The following is a 25,330-nucleotide window of genomic DNA, read 5'->3' on the forward strand; positions in this document are numbered from 1 at the left end:
CAATTTAAGCTGGTTTTGCATTTCCAAATGACTCTTACTTATGGGACACCACTGAGATCATTTGGCAGCCTGCCTTCTACCTCACACACTCATCTATAGTTACTGGGGGAAACTTCAGTTACTAAAATAGTGGTTCTGTCCATGCTATGGGTAAAGCCCTGTATCAACAACCAAATATAAAGTGTGGTTGCTAGTAAGGTTGCAACTATAGAGGGAACAGTGCTATAGACCCTGACAACAACAGATTACAGCTGCTGCCATATGACTTCAGTGCAATGGAGAAAGAGAAGAGGGATGGTAAGAATAGCTCTGTCATCCTTCTGCAGGTTTGGTGCTTTCAGAATTTGGCCTCATTTACAGTTGACCGTTCTGCAGATTGGCACCTAAAATCAATCAAAGCCAAAATATTTCACACCAGAAATCAAAATTAGTGTTGTGTTTTTGTCTAGGTTCCTTGTCCGCACTAGCTTTTCTCTTTGTTTGGTGGAGACTAAGACACCACTTGCAATACGTTATTTGTGGTGGAGTAAAGTAGTTCTAATAGGGTCTCCTTATATTTGAATGTATTTCTAAAAGCAGCATGTGACGCCTCTAGCTTATGTTACATGGTGTTCTTGTGGAAAGAATGAGACACCTGGTTCAGCATTAATTTGTTTATTGCCCAAAAGTGTTTGGATAAAAATAACTGAATTTCCAAAAGCTTTATGGTTAATGGCTGGAATTCTCGGTGCATAATTTGATCATCCTTTGTCCCTGGGAGCCTCAGGCGTATGGCACATAAACAGAGAAAGTACCTTGTATACTGGATTAGTGTTTGATGACTTCTGCAGAGGGAGCACATTTAGTGATCGTTCTCTCTGTATCAGTGAGCTGTCTTTTCCCCCCTAGTTCTTGCCTTTTGAGATGAAAATCTAAAAGTTTAAGTTGGGAGAGGAGGAGAGCAAAAGGGATCCCATTCACTCTGATTTTGTGACCTGTCTCAATTGTACAGTAATTGAGTATTTATAAGAACTGAACACTTCCAGTATGTGAAGGTTTTTCCTGCTCTTCTGCTTTTATCATATTTTACTGGCCATTGTGACTGTGTGGGGGTTGTTTTGGCTTTTTAAAAAGACTCTGGCCTATTAAAGGCCCTAGTCCTTAGGCAGGCAGGTTTTAATTTTGGTTCCTTTCAGAAGTTTTAAAAAAAATTAATTGTCAAAATGAGTTATTAGATGAGATAAACCAATAGTTTGCATCTCACAAAAGGTATAATATTACAGATTCTTTTAGCTGTTAAGAAGAGCTCTATACGTTACAGGGTCAAAGAATAAAATTGGTTACAAAAGGAAGTCTTAAACTCCAGGATTGAACTGGATGACTTAGTGATCTTCTTTTAAGCTTTTCTCACTTGAGATGGCAAAACAAGGTGCCTGTTAAACAACCACTTACCTCTTCTTTCTAAAAAGAAAAGGAGTACTCGTGGCACCTTAAATACTAACAAATTTATTTGAGCATAAGCTTTCGTGAGCTACAGCTCACTTCATCGGATGCATTCAGTGGAAAATACAGTGGGGAGATTTATATACATAGAGAACATGAAACAATGGGTATTACCATACACACTGTAATGAGAGTTTTAGAGTAGCAGCTGTGTTAGTCTGTATTTGCAAAAGAAAAGGAGTACTTGTGGCACCTTAGAGACTAACCAATTTATTTGAGCACAAGCTTTCGTGAGCTACAGTTCACTTCATCGGATGCATAGATATGTGGACACAGTTGGCAATGGGCTTTGTTGCAAGGACAGGTTCCTGGGTTAGTGGTTCTGTTGTGTGGTTGCTGGTGAGTATTTGCAAATACATATCTATTCAGGGGACACCATCATAGGGCCTAATCACATAAGCCACACTATCAGAGGCTCGTTCACCTGCACATCTACCAATGTGATATATATCATCATGTGCCAGCAATGCCCCTCTACCATGTACATTGGTCAAACTGGACAGTCTCTGCGAAAAAGAATAAATGGACACAAATCAGACGTCAAGAATTATAACATTCAAAAGCCAGTCGGAGAACACTTCAATCTCTTTGGTCACTCGATTACAGACCTAAAAGTTGCAATTCTTCAACAAAAAAACTTCAAAAACAGACTCCAACAAGAGACTGCCGAATTGGAATTAATTTGCAAACTGGATACAATTAACTTGGGCTTGAATAAAGACTGGGAGGGGATGGGTCATTACACAAAGTAAAACTATTTCCCCTTGTTTATTCCCCACCCCCACCCCCGTTTCTAAGACGTTCTTGTCAACTGCTGGAAATGGTCCACCTTGATTATCACTACAAAAAGTTTTTCTCTCTCCTCCCCCGTCCACCGGCTCTCCTGCTGGTAATAGCTCACCTTAAGTGATCACTCTTGTTACAGTGTGTATGGTAACACCCATTGTTTCATGTTCTCTATATATATATATAAATTTCCCCACTGTATTTTCCACTGAATGCATCCGATGAAGTGAGCTGTAGCTCACGAAAGCTTATGCTCAAATAAATTTGTTAGTCTCTAAGGTGCCACAAGTACTCCTTTTCTTTTTGCGAATACAGACTAACACGGCTGCTACTCTGAAACTCTTCTTTCTAGTATGCTTTGATTACCAGTTAAATAGTTAATACTGTTGACATTTCCATTATAATCATTAGGCTTCAGAGTTCACATCCCCATATATGAGTAGAGACAAATCTCAACACTATGGTTTCGCGGTGTCTGTAGACTCAGTCAGACATCACTGCACTGTGTTACATTGATTCACATTTTGAAGGTTGTCCTTGCAGTTATGACAGTTAAAGGGTTGTGTTTTTTGTTTTTTTTTTAACGAAAGTTTAGAATCTGGAGCACAAGATGGGAACCCTCCAGGAAGAAAGGTCCAGCTTACTGAGCCCTCCACAAGCTGGCCCAGTTTGACTCCTGCTTAAACTATAGCCTTCTGAGGCAAGCTGTAATCTTATTATTAGGGAAGTCAGACCAGAAACTACAATGAAGTAAAATTAACTGTTAAAGATTCAGTAGTAAATTCAGAGGCACAAATAATAGTACATTCTCAGAAGCTGTCAATAATTCATTATTGCAGGACTAGATAAATCAATGTCAAAGGCCATTTCCTCATATGGATTGTCAGATGAGCTTTTATTACCATGTTCTACTTGCAAGTGCAGGGGACTTGTGGTCTTATGGTGGGAAGCTCTTTTTCTCTTTTAGGTTCCAAGGGTGTCCTATTGCTGCTGTTGCAGCTAAGCCTGGTGGACCAGAAGCCCCAGAGACTGTGAATCCACTAGGTGTTTCTGAACTAATTGAGGTAAATGTAATGAAAAAGCAAAACACTGTAAAATATGGCCCAGTTTCTTAAGTTCTTTGGTGTTTCTGTAATAATGTTTAATTCTAATGAATTGATGTGATATTAATGTGGGGTGTTCTAAGCACTTCTTTAGGAATCCATTCTAATTGAACAAACAAGTCAAGACTGCTTGTCCCAAAAGGTGAATTGTTGTATCAGATTTTTTTCAGCAGCCCAGTGCCCATGAGTGAAGAACTGCCGTAAAGAACTAACATGCTCAGCCCCAGTGGCAGTAACCAGCCACTAAGAAACTAGTACATGTTCAGTGGTGGAAGATTTTTGTTACGGTTAAGCAAAGAAGTTTCTTGTAAAATTGTGAGGGATTGTTAGGAGTAGTCAGTAAAATTAGTTTTAAAATTCTGCCATATCCCTGGAGAGTATCTTTTTATAATTACAGAAACAACTAAGTTTAACACCCTCTCCCCCACACCCCCAAACATTAAGGTTGTGAACTCAATCACTCAGAAGTTAGGAAATTTAGACAATCTTAGTTTGACTCCCTTTGGTGTATCCATTATGATACAGTCATTAATTACATGATCAATTTTTTTTTCCACATGAGCACTGCCTCGTTCAGTGTGCAGGATGGATGGTACTCAGTTAACGAGCAGCATTTGAATATTTTATTTTCTCATCATTGTTCCATGTTCCTTATTTACTGGGCATTATTCAAACTTTGTTCTGACTACAGAATTATTCATTTCCTCATGGATTTTTCAAGGCACTTATCACTCTAGCATTTGAGTGCTTCACAGACATTAATGAATTTATTTTCACAACACCTTTGTGAGATGAGGGGGTAGTATTATTCCCATTTTATATATGGGGAGCTGAGGTTTAGAGAGATTAACTATCTGCTGATTTTGGGTGCCCAATTTGAGATGTCTATAACCTGATTTTTCAGAGTACTTAGCATTATATAGCATTTCATATGTTCATATCATTTGATCTCTCTCTCTCTCTCGTGCACACACATACATGCGCGCACCCCCCCCCCCAGCTGTGGAAAGCTTGGTTAAAGAGACTTGCCTAGTATTACATAGGAACTCTATGACAGAGGCAGGGATAGAATCCAGTTGTCCAGGGCAACATAAAACTGCCTTAACCATGAGACCATCCTTTCTCTTCCTGCACTCCCCTGCCTCCTTTACTACACACTTTCCAACTTCTTCAACAAATGAGGTTGGGGTCATACAGACAACAGCCTCCTTCGCTACACCATGCTAATTCATTCCCACAGCACGGTCCTTTGTATGGCACTGAATGAGGCAGGGGTTCTATTATAAAAATATTTGATCATGCAGTTAAAGACTGTATATAATGGATATGCAGAAGGGGGCTGAATTTAAGGCTGCACAGGAAACCTTAGTTTTGTCATTTTTCTAACTTTTGAGTGCTTGACTTTGCAACCTTAATAATGTTTTTTGACATTACTTTTTGTGAAGTTTCCCAGGTTTTTAAAAAAGCAGACTAAAAAACCCAAATTCCATTATATATTGTAATCTACATGGGTCATCAGCAGTGTTTGGAACCCTTTGATCCATCTCACAGATTTCTGCCACTTGAGCTAATGGAGTAACTGGTAGCAATAATAGGTTGTCATTTTATGTGGACCAGCCCTGTGGAAATAAGGCACCCATTTTGCTAGTGGGTTTCCCAGCTATTTGCTGACGGCAGAGGAATGGTGAGCCTTGGGAATTTTGAGTTCCTCCATCCCCTTTAACCTGTTGCCTGTTTCCATCCTAGTCCCGTCTCTTCCTTTCCCCTTGCTCCTCATTCCAGTCCTGTTCTCTTTGTGTTCCCAGTCTTAAGTCCTCAGGCTTCTCATCCTAGTTCTGGTCTCCTTGAGCAGCTAGTCTTAGTTTCCCTCTCCAGGCTCTTTACAGCCAAGTCCCAATCTCACCCTTCCCCCAGTTTCTCTCTGTCTGTTTCCCATCCCTCGTCCTAGTCTTCTTCTCACCCAAGCCCTCTTGCTTCTTGTTATATCTGGGTCCTCATCCTTTCTCTTCTGCCCCTTTCCCTCATTCACTGGTTCACAATCCCAGTCTCTTTACCCAATATGCCCTAGTGCCCCCTAACCCTTCCAGTTCTAGTCTCACTAGGTTCCGTGTCCCAATCTGTTTTTCCCTCTCCCCACCCCAGTTTTTGTCCCCTCTGTATTTGGGTCAGGTGGTTTTCTCCTCCATGCTGGCTGGATGCCAGGGGGGCATTATTAATAGTACAGACGAGTCAGGCTTCTTTCTGGCAGTTCTGGTGCCTGCCTATACCCTAGCAGGGAGTTGCAATTACAGGAGAGTCCAGCTTTGCCCCTGTAGGCCTAGGCTTGAGCATGCTCATTTACTCTGGGGGCATGACACGTGCGCAGTCCAGGCATATGTAGGAGCTGTGAGGGGAATTTTAGCTGCTAAACTCTAAAGTCTTCTCAGCATATTTTTGAAGCTTATAATGTGACCAAATATGAATGGATTTTCACATGGACAACAAAAGGCACATCCCTGGCATATAGGCTACCCCCTGCCAAATTTCACATCCCTGCTCCCAAGTGGGAGATGTTAAAACTTTTCAAAGAAAATGTTGCCAGGATTTTTTTAAATGGCAAAACAATATAGTTTTTCCTAACCTAATTCTTGGAAATGGCTGAACTGTTTTAGCTGAAACTTCCCAAAGAAATTCAGCCTGAGGCAGACACCCAGCATGTAAAATTTCAGCCCAAACAGTTAATTTGGCAAAGTTGGAAGCAACTGAACACATCATATTGTAATGGGAAGTGTCGGACAATCTTTATAGGTGATTCTACCACCCATCTACAATAAACTGGACTGTTATTTTAGTGTGTTACTAGATTCTTATCATGTCAGAGTGTGGGGTGTGCAGTACATTGGGTTGCTCACTGTGGATATCTGGTTCAAATACTGGGTAACAAGAGACAGTGGGTTTGATGTTAAATCCTTGTTGCTAGGACACATATCTACACGTCAAAACAATTCTATAATTTAGCACAACTTTCAGTTTCTGCTCAAGGGAATCCCAGTACTGTAAGAATACACAAGTTCTGTGCAAACACTGCCATTGTTCCTCAGTATTTCATCCCTACAATTTTAGTTCTGGACCTATCTCCCATTCTTCTACCATAGCTTCTCAGTCTTGACCCGCTGTTCCTGTCCTATGCCTTTTTATGAGCAGACACTGACAGTTGTACCAAATTGAAAGGGTATTTTTGTAATTCTCTCAACTGGGGACTAGGATTGAGATGTGAACCAGGTCCCTGACCCACTGCTGGCCACACTACTGCAGCCCATGATAATTAAGGTTTTTTCATCTTGCTGTCGTATTTTAACAAACAAAATGCAATGAAATCCTAGCCTGGTTAAGCTTGTCCTAAGCTTAATAAAGATGGTGCTTTTGAGAGAGAGAGAGCGATGAAAATAGTTTATTCCTTCAAGAAACGTCAACATAAATCCTAAGTCAGTCTCATTTAAATTCTCTTGTCTTATTCCAATACAATATTTCTTATGAGATAGAGGCAGGGATGAGTTTTCTGAGGCATTTTAAGATTACATATATAGCGAACTCTCCTCCTTCAAATCTGAGAAGCTATAGTGGTAAAATGCGCTTTAAAATGGCACTGGCATTTATTTTTAATCTAAGGAGTGCAGGGTTTTTCATTCTCTTTTGCCACAGTGTTTCTGTTTAGTTTCACAGGAGTTTTATCTCCAGCACAGTTTTGCTAGCCAAGCTGAATGTGCAGAACCAAATCTTTCTATGGCAGAAAATCAATCCCCTCTTGCTGCTGCTAAGTGTACATCTCCTCTGTAACGGTTACCGTTTATTTGACATTGGTCTATTTCAAGCTTGTTGTGGGACTCTTGAAGTCAGTAAAACTACAAGTTTATTGAATCAATCATCTCTTTTTGCATCACACCTGTCATGACATTTTCACCAAGACACGGTACTTCTTTTGTCTATCTTTCAGGTCCTGAAATCTCAGGCTTACCTGCCAACAAGAGACCCCACGGGACCCTTCCTTATGGCCATCGACCACTGTTTCTCCATCAAGGGTCAAGGCACAGTGATGACAGGGACTGTTCTTTCTGGCTCTGTGAGCCTAGGTGATAATGTGGAGATTCCTGCCCTGAAGGTGAGTTTTTTCTGTCACCCAGCCCCACGAGACTGAGAGAGACTCAACAAGGAACAGCATATTCTTCTCTGTTTCTTAGTTTGTTGATTTATTTGTTAACTTCTTTATTTTCCTGTTGTGCTGCTTTTAGCCCAAGCTGAGCAGGCAAGGATGATAGAAACTCAGTCATTTGGGATAGAGCGTAACTTGTAACATGGCATTGTCCAGTGGCTTATAGAATGTCATTAGCAAGGGAAATGGAAGCCTGAAGGTGAGACTTAAAGAGAGGAGGCCCTGGAAAGAGAAGTTTTAAATAGACTGGGCAGCCAAAAAGAGTGGAAACCTCTTCCCTCCCAACCTCTTCCAAGTTCCAATTCCCAGGTGTTGGTTAGAATGCTCTGCCTCTGGTCTTATAGCTAACTAAGAGAAGTGAGCCAGGACTTAAGCATTCTGCAGCTGCTGATTTAAATGGACCTATCTAGTTGCACATTAACAACAGCCTTCCTTTGGCTGAAGAAACCTGGAATGGGACTCCTTTTGGAGGTCATCAACACAACTCCTAGGTAGGAGGATATCACTGCAGAAGTGCTATGAGGAGCTCACACCCGCACAGACGGAGCATGCTGCTTTCTCAGTTCTCCCCAGGCATTCTGGTCCAGTGAGGGACTGGGCAAGGAGTTCTGATCTTTAGTGGTAGACCAGAACACTATTTTAAATAGTATCTTTCCTATAAACTGTCTCTGCTAACCTAGTTATGCAATAGAGTTATAGGGATATAATAAATAACACAGAGAGAGTGAGCTATTAAGAGGGGGAGCTGAGTGAATAGTAGGAGGAAATAATTCCACAAATTATTTCTTCATGTTCAGAAATGAAACGTAATTTGTTAGTGACCCTTTCATATTTACTTGGCATATTTTACTGCACAATCTTTTTCTAGTCCAAATGCTTGCTAAGAATTTATACATAGTTTGGCTATTTGTCAAAAATGAATGTTGAATTGTATATTTTTCCTTAAATTTACAGTTTGTGCTGTGCTGATTGAAGAACAGTTCAAATTACAAATTTTACAATTGAATATACACATTGATATATTTGATTGTAAGACTTGCAATTTGGATGAACTACAGGCCAAGAATTATTGGCTCAAGAATCTTGAGAATAATTTTGGATGAATGCATTTGAGAATTATGTGCTCTGTTTGTGACAATATGTAAACAAAAAAGGCAAAGTGTATTGAATAATTTAAGTATTGCAGATTATTTTCCTCATATTTATTAGGTGAAATAGGAAAGAGATAATTTAAAATGAGATTTGGAAAGAGATGAAGTCTGTTCTGCAGGGATGTAAGGGGAAGGAATCTTTTCCACACATGAGGAGCTGCAGAGGAGGTGGCTTTTGCACCAACTATGGTGAGATTGTGGGGAGAAAATGAAGTGAGGGAAGGAGAAGACAAAACAGTTTACATATACGGCATATAGCAAAGTACATATTAGGCTTAGCACTTTACAAACACTGATGAATTAATCCTCTTACTAGCTTGGTTAGGTAAAGCTTCATGAAGGCAGAACCTCTCTCTTCTTATTCTGTAAAGTAATGGGCAGTGTTGGAACTCATATTGTACCATCGACAGGTCATGAGGTAAGTCAGTGATGTTATTTGCATTTTACAGAGAGGGGAACTGAGGCACAGAAAAGAGAGGCAACTCATCCTGTGCCTTGCTTGTCCCACACAGAGTTGGGCTAGTATCCCTACTAAAGGTGAAAACTTTCGCAGGCCTACAAGGTAATGGAGGAAGCACATTTCACAGCACACTGTGGTTTACTGACCTTTCTTTGCCCCGACCCTATGATAACTGAGATTGACAGTTGGTGCCCACTGGGCATTTGGGGACATTGCAAACCAGCTGCTTTTTTAAATTTGAGGAACCCTCTCACCAAAAAAAGTGGCATCACTTTCTAATTCTACTAATGGACTTCGACATCTCTGACCGCTTGAACCTGCACAAAGGAGGGACACAGCAATTAAAAATAAACAGTGACATTCTCCAACGCCCATGCTTTCTCTGATTGAGGCTGAGAATGCCAACAGCGTATGGATTCCTTTACCTACTAAAGTGCCTATGTAAATTGCCATCTGGGGTTGATTATACCGCAAAGAGAAAAATTATATGTATGTGTTTGGCAAAAAGCTTTGACACAGCAAACTATTCTCTATCCAGGCAATTTAGTACCATTTGTTTTATAGCATTTGATTCACTTTGAAGAGCATGAACCTAGGATTTCTGCTGTGAAAACATAATATTGGCAGAATGCTGATTCTGAATCCTTTGGGATTACTCCAGTGGTCTCTAAAATCCACCTCCTCCCAGTTTACAAATTGCATTTGTTTATATAATGTGACATTTCTGCTACTACCTTTATAAAAACAGGTTCTGGGGCTGGGTAGTGAGGTTCTTATTTGTAATTATCCATTCACTTTAGGACTGATGTCAGTCAGTAAAACATATGTTTTGACATATTGTTGTAAGTATACTTTACTATGAGAATTTAGGTTAAAGCGAAGGGATGGTTACAAATTCAAGATTTCAATACTACTAATACTTAGGCTTGTGTACAGCAGTGGTTTTCAAACTGCAGGTCACAACCCAGTACCGTGTCACGGAATGTAAGGCACTGGGTCACGGCGGCTCTGGTCAGCACTGCTGACTGGGCTGTTAAAAGTCCTGTCGGCAGTGCTTCCCGGCTAAAGCAGGTTAGTCCCTCCCTGTTCCGACACTGCACTGTGCCCTGGAAGCAGCCAGCAGCAGGTTTGGCTCCTAGGTGGGGGCGCCATGAGGCTCTGTGCGCTGCCTTCGCCCCGAGCACTGGCTCTGCACTCCCGGCCATTGGGAGGTGGGCGAGAGGGGCACGGTGCCTGCGGACGAGTCTCATGGAACCATTTGTGTGCCTCTGCCTAGGAGCCGGACCTGCTGCTGACTGTGTCCAGGGCACAGCCCATCCCAGAACCCTGACCCCCTCTCACACCCCAACCCCCTTCCCCAGCCCAAAGCTCCCTCCCACATCCTGAACCACTCATTCCCGGCCCCACCCTGCAGCCCTCACCCTTGCACCTCAACTCTCTGCCTCAGCCCTGAGCCCTTCCCACACCCCAAAACCCTCACCCCCAGCTCAGTTGGGTCATGGGCATCAACAATTTTCTTCAACTGGGTCTTCAGAAAAAGAAGTTTGAAAACCACTGGTGTACAGAACCATTTCATTTAGTTTGCAGCAAGCTGGTGTGTGACTCTACCCTTCACTAGCCTGCCATGTGCAACCTAAATGTTGATATAGAAAAGTCCTTAGTCTTTGTTTAGCATATTCTAGTTAATAAATTGTGAAGTGCTTTTATAAAGGTGGGTGAGTATCCTTAGCCTCACTGTACTGATGGGAAAACTGAGGCATGCTGTGGTTTTTATGTGCCCAGGGTCAAACGTGAGGAAGAGCAGACCCAGGAAAAGAACTCACATCTCTGGTTTTCCATCTCTGGGCCTTGGACCTCAGCTGTCTTCAGCAGTCTTTTGAAAGAACACTGTCAAATAGTTTAGGCCCAACTTTTAGCTTTGTATTTCATAATTATTTAAATTTAATGGAAATATTTTTCTTTTTTTGCAACTTCCCCATGTAGCAGTGGGTTAGTTCAGGAGAATTAGAAAGTGAAAATTACTATGAGCTGTCTAAACTGTAAGCACTGATGAGTCTAGTTTCAATGTTTAAGCTAAACTAAAGGCAAAAAGAAAACAGAGAAATTTTGCAAATTATATTGGTTTTTAATTTTTTTCAGTGTTGTTAATCTTAAGGCTTTGGTTAGATTCAACAGTTACAGGCTCAATGGAAATCCTGCTGAGAAAGTAACATAGATAAGGTAATTTGTCAAGATAAGGAAGATACTGTTTTAATATCCCTTTTAAAGTGAACTTGGTTGGAGGCAGGGAGGTGTTCCAGTAAAGGCATTATGAACCACTTTCTCTCCCTTTGCCCCTAAGTTGTGAAGAGCCTCCACAAAGGGCCAGAGAGGAGGACAAGTCAGGAGTGCAGTGGGTAGACAAGGGAGTGTATAGGAGGTGGATACAAGGTCAAAGAGGTAAGACGAGGTGAATTCATGGAGAGTGTTAGTCCCAAGCAAAGTGTTTGGTCTCAAACAATCAGTAACATTTATGCTCCTTGTGAAACCACAGCATGCATCATCTTAGTCCTGCTAAATGTCTGCTTTGCTAAACCACTGCCATTTTATGGGGTTATTGGTGACTATCAATGCAAACTGAATACCTGAGACCTTAGTACCTCCATTAGAGTGTATGTATTAAATTTATAATACTTTGCCATTCTGTGGTGTTTTTCATCTCTGGATCTTGAAATGCTTTGAAATGTTAATTAACTGATCAATTTAATTATTTACCAATGCTTGTACACCAGTATGAGAACGTTTTATTTTCTGTTTGTGAAACCTCAGCAACGTGCCTGGTATGAAGTACTAGAAAGTCTGGAGTCTAAAAAAAAAAAAGGGTATCCAAAAGATAGGGCACACTGAGTAAACCAGAGGCCGTGGGGGTAACCATGTAAAAAGTATGTTATGGGTTTAAATAGTGAGAGCTGCTTTTACGAGAAATGCAAGTGAGGGAGAAATGTCCCAGACTTCTCTCTTAATAGAGCTGCGCACTCAGCAAGACATTACGTATTCTGCTGACAATAGACTGGTGCTTTTCTTTTCTTCTTTTTTCTTTATTACTTTTCTTATTCCTTGTCTAACTCTTCTTATAAGCGTTGAGTAGACCCTTGCTACCGGAGTAGTTCCATTTGATGAGAAGGCTCTTGGACCAACAGCAGTGAGGTAATGCAGAGGGACACAGATGAGGCCAGAACTAGGACCTTGATTCAGAAAAGCATTTAAGCATGTACTTAATTTTAAGCATGTTCTTGAGTCTCCTTGACAGCTTTTGGGAGAGATTGGGACAAGGAGTCTGGACAAGAAGTCTGGATGGGTGGGGTGTGGGACCTGGGCAAGTTGGCAGAGATTGGAACTGGCTGTGCAAAATCACTGGGATTGGGATGGGAGATGAGAAGCTGCGGGGAATGGTGTGTAAGAGACAGCACTGGGACAGACTGAAGGGGACAGGGGCAGAAGGATCTGTGATCACTAGAACACATTCCCTTTCAGAACCTAGGATGGAAACCAAAGTTCTTGAGTCTCGCCATTCCTCTGCTGTTAGCAAATAACCGTGAAATCCACTAGCAAAGTGTGTGTCTCATCTCCCTCTCATGTCTTGTCCACATGAAGGTTGACTATTGCTGTTATTTACTACTTTAGTTCAAGTGGCAGAGATCTTTGTTATGGATCTAAAGGCCGTAAGTCTTACTTTACTGGGCACTATTCAGACCCTTCTCTGAAATGATGAATTTCCTCAGGGGCTTTTCTGTGGCGCTCATCAGTATAGTATCTGAGTGCTTCACAAACATTAATCACAGAATCATAGAAATGTAGGTCTGGAAGGGACCTTGATAGGTCATCTAGTCCACTCCACTGCACTGAGGCAGGAGTAAGTATTATCTCGACCGTCCCTGACCGGTATCTGTCTAACTTGTTCTTTAAAACCTCCAATAATGGAGAGTCCACAACCTCCATAGGCAGTTTGTTCCAGTGCTTAACTATCCTTACAGTTAGGAAGTTTTTCCTAATGTCTTACCTAAATATTCCTTGCTGCAATTTAAGCCCCTTACTTCTTGTCCTGTCCTCAGTGGTTAAGAAGAACAAATTATCACCCTCCTCTCTTATAACAATCTTTTATGTACTGGCCTTTCCACATCGGTCTTGTTTTCTAGACCTTTTAATTGTTTTTGTTGCTCTCCTCCAGACTTTCCCTAGTTTGTCCACATCTTTCCCAGAACTGGACACACTACTCCAGTTGAGGCCTTAGAAGTGCTGATTAGAGTACTCCTTGTGTCTTGCTAACAAAACTATTGCTAATACATACCAGAATGATTTTCATTTTTTTGAAACAGTATTACATTGATGATTCGTATTTAGTTTGTAATTCACTATAACCCCCAAATCCTTGCTGCAATATTCCTTCCTAGGCAGTCATTTCCCATTTTGTATTTGTGCAGTTGATTGTTCTTTCCTAAGTGGAGTACTTTGCATTTGTCCTTATTGAATTTCATCCTATTTAGTTACAGACCATTTTTCTAGTTTGTCAAGATCATTTTGAATTTTAATCCTTTCTCCCAAAGCGCAACCTTAATTCTGGCATTTCCGATCTTTTGAGTGCTTGACTTTGCAACCTTGATGTTCTCTTAGCCTAGCTTTTATAATTGTATGTTTATATTATCATAGTTGCTAGAGAACCTGATCAGAATAATCAATGTGATAGGTGCGGTGGAAGATCAAAACTAGACGTGTTCCCTGCCCCAGAGAGCTTACAGTCATAAGAAAAGCTATTTACCTGCTTTAAAAATGAAACTATTAATAAAAAAATAAAAGTATAATTAGTCTGAGATGTCCTATTTAGAGGGCAAATGATGTTTTCTTGATGTGCCTTGTTTGTAGAGCCTGCTGGGTTTCTTTTTTCTTTGAAGTTTTGCTAGAACGCCTCATTACAACATTTTAATGTAAATTTCAGGCAACCTTCTTTTTTTAATTGAAATGCTATAAACAGAAATAGGATAATTCAGAAAATCTAAAAAAAATCCACAACATTTTAGTGAGGTGAATTTAGTAGAAGACTATAATTGTGTCTTGGTGACCATCCTACGGGTAGCTTATATAATTTTTTTTTTAATCTTTAAATCCCAAGTCAGTAACTCAAACATATGCTTTAAAATTACAAATACACTTAAGCTTAAATATTTGTATTGGTCACTTACTGACGCAGGGTTTCTAAGAGTTTTTTCCTTCACTCCCTTTCTGAAAAGAATTGCTTACATCAGGTCATATCCTGCTTGCTTTACGTGTGCTGGGGGGATTACTTGTATAAGTAAAATGTGTATGGTTTGGCCTGTGATGGTAAATATTCTACTTCAGTGGCTTAGGATACCATCAGTTGTTGAATGTGAAAAGGGCTTATGAGCTCTATTTTTGTGTGGTTAAGTAGTGGAGTAAGGGCTTGACCTTAAGACTTTCCATCATAAATATAAAGGGAAGGGTAACCACATTTCTGTATACAGTGCTATAAAATCCCTCCTGGCCAGAGGCAAAATCCTTTCACCTGTAAAGGGTTAAGAAGCTATGGTAACCTCGCTGGTACCTGACCCAAAATGACCAATAAGGGGACAAGATACTTTCAAATCTGGAGAGGGGGAAAAAGGCTTTGGTCAGTCTGTGAGATACCTTTGCTGGGAACAGGTCAAGGATGCAAGCTCTCCAACTCCTGTAAAGTTAGTAAGTAATCTAGCTAGAAAATGCATTAGGTTTTCTTTGTTTTGGTTTGTAAATTCGCTGTGCTGGAGGAAATGTGTATTCTTGTTTTTGTGTCATTTTGTAACTTAAGGTTTTGCCTGGAGGGATTCGCTATGTTTTGAATCTGACTGCCTGTGAGATGAGCTTCCATTCTAATCTTATAGAGTGTTTCTTTTATCTTTTGTTTTGTTCTTCTAATAAAGTTCTCAAAAAAAGAAAAGGAGTACTTGTGGCACCTTAGAGACTAACCAATTTATTTGAGCATAAGCTTTCGTGAGCTACAGCTCACTTCATCAGATGCATTCAGCGGAGCTTATGCTCAAATACATTTGTTAGTCTCTAAGGTGCCACAAGTACTCCTTTTCTTTTTGTGAATACAGACTAACACGGCTGCTACTCTGAAACCTGTCATAAGTTCTGTTTTTTAAGAATCTGACTGGGTTTTTTGGTTCTTAAAAATCCAACGCTAGTTTGTGCTCACCTTGTTTATTCTCAACCTCCCCAGGAAAGAGGGTGTAGGGCTTGGGGGAATATTTTGGGGGAAGACATCTCCAAGTGGTCTCTTCCCGGATTCGTTGTTAAATCACTTGGTGGTGGCAGTGTACCAGGTTTTTAACCTAAGCTGGTTCCCAAGGCAAGAAAGAAATCTGTGCCTTGGGGAAGTTTTAACCGAAGCTGGTAAGAATAAGCTTAGGGGGTCTTTCATAGAATCATAGAATCATAGAATATCAGGGTTGGAAGGGACCCCAGAAGGTCATCTAGTCCAACCCCCTGCTCAAAGCAGGACCAATTCCCAGTTAAATCATCCCAGCCAGGGCTTTGTCAAGCCTGACCTTAAAAACCTCTAAGGAAGGAGATTCTACCACCTCCCTAGGTAACTCATTCCAGTGTTTCACCACCCTCTTAGTGAAAAAGTTTTTCCTAATATCCAATCTAAACCTCCCCCACTGCAACTTGATGTTTCATGTGGGTCCACGCATCTGTACCCTAGAGTTCAGAGTGGGGAAGGACCCTTGACACCTTCAGATGGCTCTTCAAATATATTTGGCCTGATCTTTTAAAAGGGCTGAGCACTCACAAGTCACGTTCATATTAGTAGGAACAGCAGGTGCTCAGCTTCTTTAGAAATCAGTTCCACTATTTTTTTACATGTATTTAATGTTACTGATTCTGAATCTTAATATCTCAGATGTTTCAGTTCATTTTTTTCAAGCTTAACGTAGTTGCCATTCCTGTAGTCTCTCTGTAATTTTTGAAAAAACAATTTTAAATTAATGCCTTCGACTTTGAATTGGCACTGGAAAACCTCTATATTTTTTCCTGTTCTCTGCAACATCTGTACCTAATAACTAATATACAGCATTTCTGTTCCTATTGGCAGTTGTTTGTATGAAGTGTTCTTACAGAACAGGTGCGATTTGGGTGAGTTAGGGCTCAGAATTTTAGGGTTCATTTTATTCAGGACCAGGGAAAAGACACAGAAGAGAGGGAGCTAGATGTATATAAGTATGTTCATTCCCCCACCCCCGCTCCCACCCCACCCCTTGGTAGAGGGGAAGGGAAGAAAGCCAGAGGGAGAACAGCCAACCTGAGCATCGCTAATACAAACCATACGTTACATATCTGGAGCTTATATGTGTTTAATGTGATCCTTTATGAGGGGAAAGTGGCTTGCCTAGTGCCATTTAATTAACTCTTCAAATGCTAAATTTGAAAACTCATTTGCAATTTTTTGAGGTGATACATATTCTGGGTACCCAGTTCCAGCCAAGGAAGACTGGACATAAACTCCTTCAAAGCCCCTTGGCCAGAAAGGGTTATTCAGAAGATGTGAATTCCTTCCTTACCCCCAGTTTAGGGATAAGTGCCTCATTTCTGCAATGCTTCTATCCACTTAGAGTATAATAAAAGAATTATGCAGGAGCTCTGCTGCATGGATAGGTGCTTTCTGGCTGGAGAGAGGACAGTTCTCCGGGATTGGTTTTAATGTCAACAGTACTTCCATGCCCATCTGCTTTCTTTCAGTTTATCTGATGGGTTAACACTCTGAGATTAATTCATTTGACATCTTGAAGTACTTCTGTGGTGCAGTTGACCCAAAGTAATGTGGTCTTTGGAGCTAGGTGGTGCAAAGCATTACCATAGCTTTGGACTTTTGGAGATCTGGGATCAAATTTCAATTGGGTTTCAGTTGAAAGTGAAACATGGGATCATCTAAACTTAATCTCTAGTGAACATTTTTCCATGTTGGTGAGACCAGTTTGCAACTTGAAACAATTTGGTAGTATGTTGGTCTCTGCTTGGGAGAGGCATGAGAGACCTGGTATATTAGGAGATATCAAAGTGACCATGGAATAAAAACTCTAGGTAGGCAATGTTTCAGATCAGAATGGAGTTACTTTAGTTGAGTTGTTTGTATATGTGTGTGAGGGACGAAGGGCCAAAGATGGTGGTACAGCATCTTGCCTGAAATACGCCTGGCTGTGCTAGCATTGTGAAACTTGTTCTGACGTAGTCTGCAGCTGGAGTTGTTGGTAAGTGATTGGTATATAGGATTTTCTGGTCAGGTAGTTAATAGACCTTCTGTCTCCAGTTATCTAGAATCTGTTTTCAGAGGATTCAAAAAGTCCTTTCTGTGGGACTGTTCTCCATTTCCATGTATGTATAACTGTGTGTTGAACCATCTAGCATGCCCTCTGTCCCTTGGCAAATGTATAGATTGGGCCCACTCTGCTGCTGCTCCTAGGCCATCAAGGAAGGAACCTAACTGATTTTGTTTAATGAATTTTTTCCCCACTCAAGGGGGAGATTGAACCTGTTGTCTGGGGAAATGACTAAGTGTCATTTTCTTGGGACTGGGGAAACCACAATCCAACGTTAGATTGAAACCATGTTAGTTATCAACTGCTGGGCACTGTTACAAGAGCTACAAGCTTCTATCAAAGTGCCTTCATTTTAAACTTCATGGTAACTAGAAAGCAAAAGATGGCTGTTTTCTGTTTGCAGAACTTGTTTGCTGAAGTATTACTGCTGCCAGTTCATTAGCTTTTAAAAAAAAATTTTGCTTTCCAAATGTTATTTTTGATCTGCTTTTTGTTTATCAGGTAGAATTGTTCTCAGTATAATTCAATTGAGAGCAGACCCACATGCACGTACACATAACATTTGAGCAGAAATCCTATTTAAATGGTTGAATGGTAATTGGAAAGGTAACCTATGTGGTAACTGTATCTTTCACAGTACATTCTTGCTGTGGCTGTAACATTCATACAAATGGGTTGGTTGGGCAATGAGCTACTATCACATTTTTAATATGTAAAGCTCAACTGCTGAAGGCATTGGCAAGATTTCAGTAACCAGGATAAGGGAAGGGAATGTCAGTTTTTGTTCTTCCTTGGTCATCCATGTAGAAACCTTCATTTGATCACGCTTTTAAAAATCAAAGCAATACAAACTGCATTTTGCTTGGTTGACCCTTGACCCTACATAGTGTAAAACTCCTCTCACATCTGTGAATTGGTGAAAAGTCCATGATCCAAATGCTGAGGCTCCTACTCAGTCCTTGCTCAGACAGAGCTATTAAGATGAATTTTAGTATTTGACAATAATAGGCGGTCAAATATATTTTATTTGTATATTTTATTCTTTCTTATTGCTAGGTAAATTTGCTTGAAAACTAGCTCATCACATGAGTCTGTCATCTTCTGTCTGTGACAGTAACATGTATTGTCAGAATAATATGCAAGATTCATTTCTTCACCTTAGCATTCCTGTAATAATACTGTATTAATAATGATTAGTACCTCCTTATGATGTAAGGAAAGAAAAAGCAGTACTAGAGTGCCTGTTTTTAGAATACCCATTGGCATAAAATGCAAGCTCGTCCAGATAGCACAGTGATAACCATTATATAAAATGCCTAGATAGAGATTTTCCATTACAACTGACTAAATTGAAACTACAAACTCCCAAGCTCTTCATAGTCACAAAAATTAGCATAGAAACATATACCACAAAAGAAAGTTGGATTTTTCTTTCTTACCCTAATGAAGGGATGTCACAGGAATATATTTCTAACACTTTATTTGTCCTTTATCCAGGACAAATATGTAAGTTACTTTATTTTGTAATATAAATTTTTAGTGAATTTTGCAGACTTGTTAGTAGCCCTGCCTTTGATCTTATATTTACTGATGGAACAAAGTGGGCCCATTTTTAGAACCTGAGTCCACCTGGTTTTTAATATCTTCTGAATACAGGATATGCAATAGACAATGCAAAAGAACGGTGTAAGAGATGACCTTTCTGCTTGCTGTGCTCACATGGTAAAAATCAACAACAGGAGAAAATTTTCTCTTTGAAAACGAAGATCCTGTTTACAAGCAGATGACAGGAGTAATTATTTTTCAATGGGGAAGACAGATACAGAAAAATGAGATAGAAATGGGATGGTCTCTAAACAAATTTTTCATGAGGCATTGGGACCTCTAATTTTTTTACTCTGGTGCCTGATATTTGTTTAACTATGTCTAGGCCCCACCAAATTCAGGGTCCATTTTGGTCAATTTCACGGTCATAGGATTTTAAAAGTTGTTAATTTCATGATTTCAGCTATTTAAACATGAAATTTTATGGTGTTGTAATTGTAGGGGTCATGACTCCAAAAGGAGTTGTGGGCGGGTCGCAAGGCTATTGTAGGAGGGGTTGCGGTACTGCTGTCCTTACATTTGCACTACTGCTGGTGACAGCACTCCCTGGAGAGTGGCAACTGCTGGCTGGGAGCCCACCTCTGAAGGCATAGCCACTGCCTGCAGCAGCACAGAAGTAAAGATGGCATGGTATGGTACTGCCACCCTTACTTCTGCGTTGCTGTCTGCAGAGCTGGGCCCTCAGTTAGCAGCCACAACTCTCTGGCCACTCAGCTCTGAAGGCAGCAAAGCAGAAGTAAGGGGTGACCTGGTATGATATTGCCACTCTTACTTCTGTGCTGCTGCTGGCGGGGCACCGCCTTCAGAGATGGGTGCCTGGCCAACAGCCGCCATTCTCCGGCCATCCAGCTTCTGAGGGCAGTGCAGAAGTAAGGGTGGCAATGCTGTGAACCCTCTAAAATAACCTTGTGACTGCCCTGCAACTCCCTTTTGGGTCAGGACCCCCAATTTGACAAATGCTGGTCTCCCCTGTGAAATTTGTACAGTAAGGATAAAAGCACACAAAAGACCAGATTTCACGGTCCATGATGTGCTTTTCATGGCTGTGAATTTGGTAGGGCCCTAACTATGTCCCTGCTGGCTCTTCACTGTAGTAATTGTGTTTTTTTTTTATGTTCTTTTTAGAGCCCAATGAGTTCTCTGTGTGACATATCTGGTGTAATGAGCAACACTGGAGGTGGGTTCTTGTCCTGATGTACAATATGTAGTTAGTACATGAGACAACAGCAGATTACTTAAATAGTGAATAGGAAAAGAAAATATACTCTTACAAATCATTCCAATTTTATTCTATGAAGCTCTCAGGAGACAGTAAGGGGAGTGTTTTTTCCAGTTGAGATTGGTCCTTCTTGTAGAGAGTAGCAGTCAATAAATTAAAGTCTTTAGAACACAGGGAATCTGCAAATATACCCCAGCCACTCAAAATGAAACCATTGGAATGAGGAGTAGGGAAAATAGAAGATTGTATTTTACCAGGACCAGAAGAAATGACCAGTTGTGCCTGTGAAACAACACTCCTGTCACAAGGCAACACTGGAGACTTTAATGTAAATGGATTGGAGTCCATAAGTTTTTTGTAAAATAAAAATTTCCCGTGAATATCCTGGAGTATAGCATAGAACAGAATGCCAGGGAGAAGGAACCTTAAAGAGAACCATGTGCCTTCAGATATGTTGGAATGTGTATCTCATGTCTTTTCTCTCTTTAGTGCTATGTTCTTCTCTGAGGAGGTGCCAGGGATTTTGTACGTATACAAAAATTTAGGTTGGCTTGGGGTCTCAGACTAACATGCCACTAGAGTTGTCAAAGACTGTTCAGTATCAGAAACTCTGTTGACGGGATTCCAGCTATCCCATTATACCCTATTCTATTTTAGGTATTAAGTTACTTTTAGAAGGAAATGAATTTGCTGAGGAGATGTGGACTGCTGATCGTGTTGAAGTAGCAGCAGATAAACACAGACAAATAAATTGGATATAAAATACTTTCCTGATGCCAGACCACTGACTTGTTAGTAATATACTGTGCTAAATACGAGGGTGTTAGATGCTAGTAGAAACACTAAGAGAAGGACAAAGTACATGTTGGTTTTTAATTCATTTTTTTTTAAAAGAAGAGGAGGCAAGCCCATTCAGAAGTGAGTAGAAAGGAAAGAAAAAAGGAAAAGTGAGGTTTTTTTGGAGGGGATTCAGGTTGTGTTGCTACTAACAAGAGGAAGTCTTGGGCCACTTAGTACGCACGCTCTCTCTGTCTTGGTCTCTCTCTTCCAGCCCATACCATAAAACATCCAGGATGTGCATTATGTCTGACATAACATTGCTTTTAGAACCACAGTTTAAAATTCTGTGACATTTTGTGTATTTAACTGCTCTGTCTTAAGATTGGGTTATTGCTATTTGTATTTTTTTCAAAATCTTTCTCCCTTACAGCCTAGATTCTTTCTGCTCCAATCTGCAGTGAAGTTTTACCCCCCTATTTGATGTCATTCCAGTGGCTGGGATGTCACGAACATCTGCTTTTTAGCTTCACTGCAGGGCTAGATAGGCTCTGACAGAGAATGCGTTTGCGCCCTAGAAATAATAATTGTCATAAATGTGCATGATCCATTAAAGCATGCATGTTTGTTTTTGTGAAGTTTTTTGTATTTATGAAAATTACATGAAAGATTATTAAATTTGTATGTGATTATATTTTGAGGTTTTCCCTGATGTAAAAGTTTGTTTAAATCCAAAACCAGATTACAGTGGAAATTTTCTCCAAGTGAAACTTTGCACAAATGTATTTCTGTACCCACTTGATCTGAGGATATTTTAGGGATATATCCCATTTAAGAGAAATAACGCAGATCAGTTATTTCTTTGGATTTTATGCACAACTAGCAACATCTTGTGAACCTCTTTGCAGAATTTATATTATTTCATATTTTATTTCAATTGTTTCAGCTGTTTATAAAAAACACAAGCAATTCCCTATCATGACGAGTGGATCATAAAATTTTGATGGATTTTAGTAAGAAATTTGTAGAAAATTACAGTCCAGTGCCTTTGTATATGTGCCAGAAAGTAAAATATACATTTCATGTAATGTTACTTATAAGAGGTTTTATGTATTTTACTTTCAAAAGAGCTTTACTCTCAAATCTGTAATGAGTTTTATGCTTATTTTGTGATAAGAAAGGGTGAACTTTCAAGTCTGGATCAGATGCTGTTTAATCTTGGTTCCCGCCCAACCCCAACAAAAAACAACTCCTCTTGGTCCCTCGGGGGGACCTGTGTCAAGGAAACCACTCTTTTAAGACTTTTGCAGCCCGATGTAGAAGTCATTCATGATGTTTGTTGAATAAGTATCCCTCATATCTTAACAATTCCTGCATAGGTGATTCAGTATAAGTGTGTTCTTGTGTGCGCCTGTGTCCTCAGAGATGATCATGGGAATGTGTTTTCAGAGTGCACAGATATAAAATGCAGAAAGGGTTAAAATGTATGGTCAACATTTAGCAACTTAGGTGCATAAAATTAGGCTCCTAAAAGAAAGTGGCCTGATTTTAAGAGCTGCTGATTGCCCCAGTTCCCATTCAAGTCACTGGCAGTCATGAGCGCTCAGCACCTTGACAATCAGGCCACTTCTGTTTAATAATAGTTTCAGTTGCCTAACTTCAGGCATCAAAGTTAGAAAATGTTCGTCTGTATTATACTGAAGTTCTGTTTCTAACTTGTACTGTAAAAATAGTTCACAACCTTCCCTTTCAGGTTTGTGAAAGCACCTAAAGTAAAGTTTGGTCAGAGGCTTCTCCCTTATTATATTTATGGGCTCATGAAATGTATTTCTCATGTGTACGTTTTCTTTGGAAATACTATCTAGTTTGAGTTCCTAGCACTCTGATAATGATCAGAAATCTGTGGGAATGAAAAATATATTGCACTACTGGAGAAGACAAATATTAGGGTTTCTGAGCCCCCAAAGCAATTTGTACGACTTTGTCTTCAATAAATATACTTCAGTTGTAGTTTTTATGAAGCAGAGAGCTTGAGAAAAATGGCAAAAGCTGAACCCAGCGTTGTCAGGTGTTGAGTAAAGTACCCTCCATCAAGCCCTGCCAATGCACTACAGTATGGATTTGTGGCTCCTATTATTGTTCCAGTCGTGTTGCCATTTATACTCAATTGTGGGGTGACTCTGTGAATTAAATTGAGCCAGTAAGATAAACCAGATTTCAACCAGCTTTCCAAGTGTGGTCCATGTACCCACTATTCTTCCCTAAACTTCCTCAAATACCTCCCTTTTAGAACTGTTTGTTTCACTGTTGCTTCAACCCTTTTTTGGCAGTTATTAGACAACACACTCGGTGTGTTAAGTTGTTTTACTTTGTGAAATTCACTTATAAAAATGTGGAAGATTTAAAAAAAAAAAAGTTGACATGTTCCAAAAACTATTAATGTTTTGAGCCCTTGTCAATTATTTCTAATGCTAAAAGTCAGCAGATGGAGCCAAAGACTTGTAGAAACATGGCTTGTGCTGAATGTGTACTATAGCACAAAAATCATTAGGTTAGCTAAGCGTTTGTACTGAAATTCTTAAGAGTCAGGCAATTCAAATATAATGCTAAGCTCCTTTATGGCATTCTTAATCCAAAGGTGTGCACATGCAGAATGACTGTTTCACCCCGGATGTTTTGAAGAGCCCCAGCAAAAGTGGGAGTAACAGAGCTTGAGCTTAAACTCTGAATTTTCTTACCTTATGGGTTCAAGTTACAACATCAGATATGTGGCTGGATTTATCTGTCTGTTTCATTTTTTTTTTGTAGTGCCGATCACCATGATATCAGAAAAGAATGTTATTTTATGACCAGTAACGTCTGTAGTTATGCTAAGGTAAGAGCAATCAGAATCCATTCTTCAGGGATGCGATTTGACTATCACAGCTACCACCCCATTTACATTGTTGTACAATTGGTCAAGTATATTAGTGGTGTGTTACATCTTTCTCTGAAGCAACAGGTATTGGCCTTTGCCATAAGCAGCATACCAGACGTAATGATTTAATTGAGTTTGGCAAATCCTAAGTTTTGGCTACATGTGTTAACATCTTTTGGGTTATCTGACAGTAATAAATGTTTTTTAAAAGGAGAAAATAAAAAGGGTTTATTTCCGAACAGTATATTGTTTATGCCAGTTTAATAAAATAAAATAAAAAACCCTGAAGGCAATAAGTGGTATCTACGTTTTTCAGGAAGAAAAACAGGTGTCACTTTTGTTTGCATCCCCTTTGGATGTAATATTTGATGATGGTATAGACAGAACAGGGAACACTCCAGTTGCGCACAACTCTCTTTTGCCTTTGAGTAAGGCTGGAGAATAACTTGAAAGGTGACTAACAGCAGCTGTTTTAGTTAATTAAACTCTGACAAAGTTGTATTCATTCTCCCTCCCCAGTTCAACTCATGAAGTCCTGTGAGGAAAACAGTATGCACACTAGTTCCTTTCCTTCCATATTTTTATCTGTCTTTTAATCCTGATGAGGCTTGAAGTTAGATCTCCTTATTTTTATGAGCAGCTGACTACCTGGGCAGGCTGTGGAGACATGGCTTTCTGGCCAAATGAAAAGCCATTCTTAATTGTCTGTTTATCTAATGCCTAGTCTGCACTTACAATTTTTGCCAGTGTAGCTGTGCCAGCAAAACCATTCTAGTTTAGATGCAACTGTACTGCAAAAAAAGTGCTTTCAACAGTATAGTTTATACTGGTTTGGTGAGTAAAATAAGCTATACTGGCAAAAGCATTTCTGTGCTTGTATGACTTTGTCTACACTATGGCTTTTGCTGGTATAGAAATTTCACCAGAAATCACTTCTCTAATCAACTGTGCTATGCGAGCAAAAGTTCCTAGTGTAGACCTGGCCTACGTCTTGATTTAAAAAATAAATAAATTTTTTTTTGAATGAACCACATTCACTCTTGACTTCCTTGTGAGTGTCTCCAATAATGTAATACATTTTCCCAAATGACATTGCCAAGTCCCTTATATTAAAACTGTTCCTCATTTCAAGCCATGCAAGTGCACTCAGACACCACTGTGATGGGTACTTATATAAATGCCTGTAATAGTAATACTTCTCAAAATCTAGCTGGGATATGCCGTGGTCTTGCTACTGCATGTAAAGACTACTTTGGATGGTGAGTCTGTCTTCAGCATTGGTTTGCACTG

General features: G+C 40.0%; 1 protein-coding gene across 6 annotated transcripts in view; it reads left to right on the forward strand.

Moving 5' to 3' along the window:
- Positions 1-25,330, forward strand: part of EEFSEC (eukaryotic elongation factor, selenocysteine-tRNA specific) — a 223,086-nt gene that overhangs the window by 49,893 nt on the left and 147,863 nt on the right. For all 6 annotated transcript variants that reach the window (XR_012159786.1, XM_073351382.1, XM_073351381.1 and 3 more), the window contains exons 3-4: positions 3,236-3,332; positions 7,345-7,509. Coding sequence is in view for 5 of the 6 variants with exons in the window: in XM_073351382.1 (XP_073207483.1) it covers positions 3,236-3,332; positions 7,345-7,509 (262 nt within the window). In the remaining variant the exon portion in view is untranslated. The remainder of the gene's footprint in view (positions 1-3,235; positions 3,333-7,344; positions 7,510-25,330) is intronic.

This window comes from Lepidochelys kempii, chromosome 7, assembly GCF_965140265.1.
Source record: "Lepidochelys kempii isolate rLepKem1 chromosome 7, rLepKem1.hap2, whole genome shotgun sequence".
NCBI lineage: Eukaryota > Metazoa > Chordata > Testudines > Cheloniidae > Lepidochelys > Lepidochelys kempii.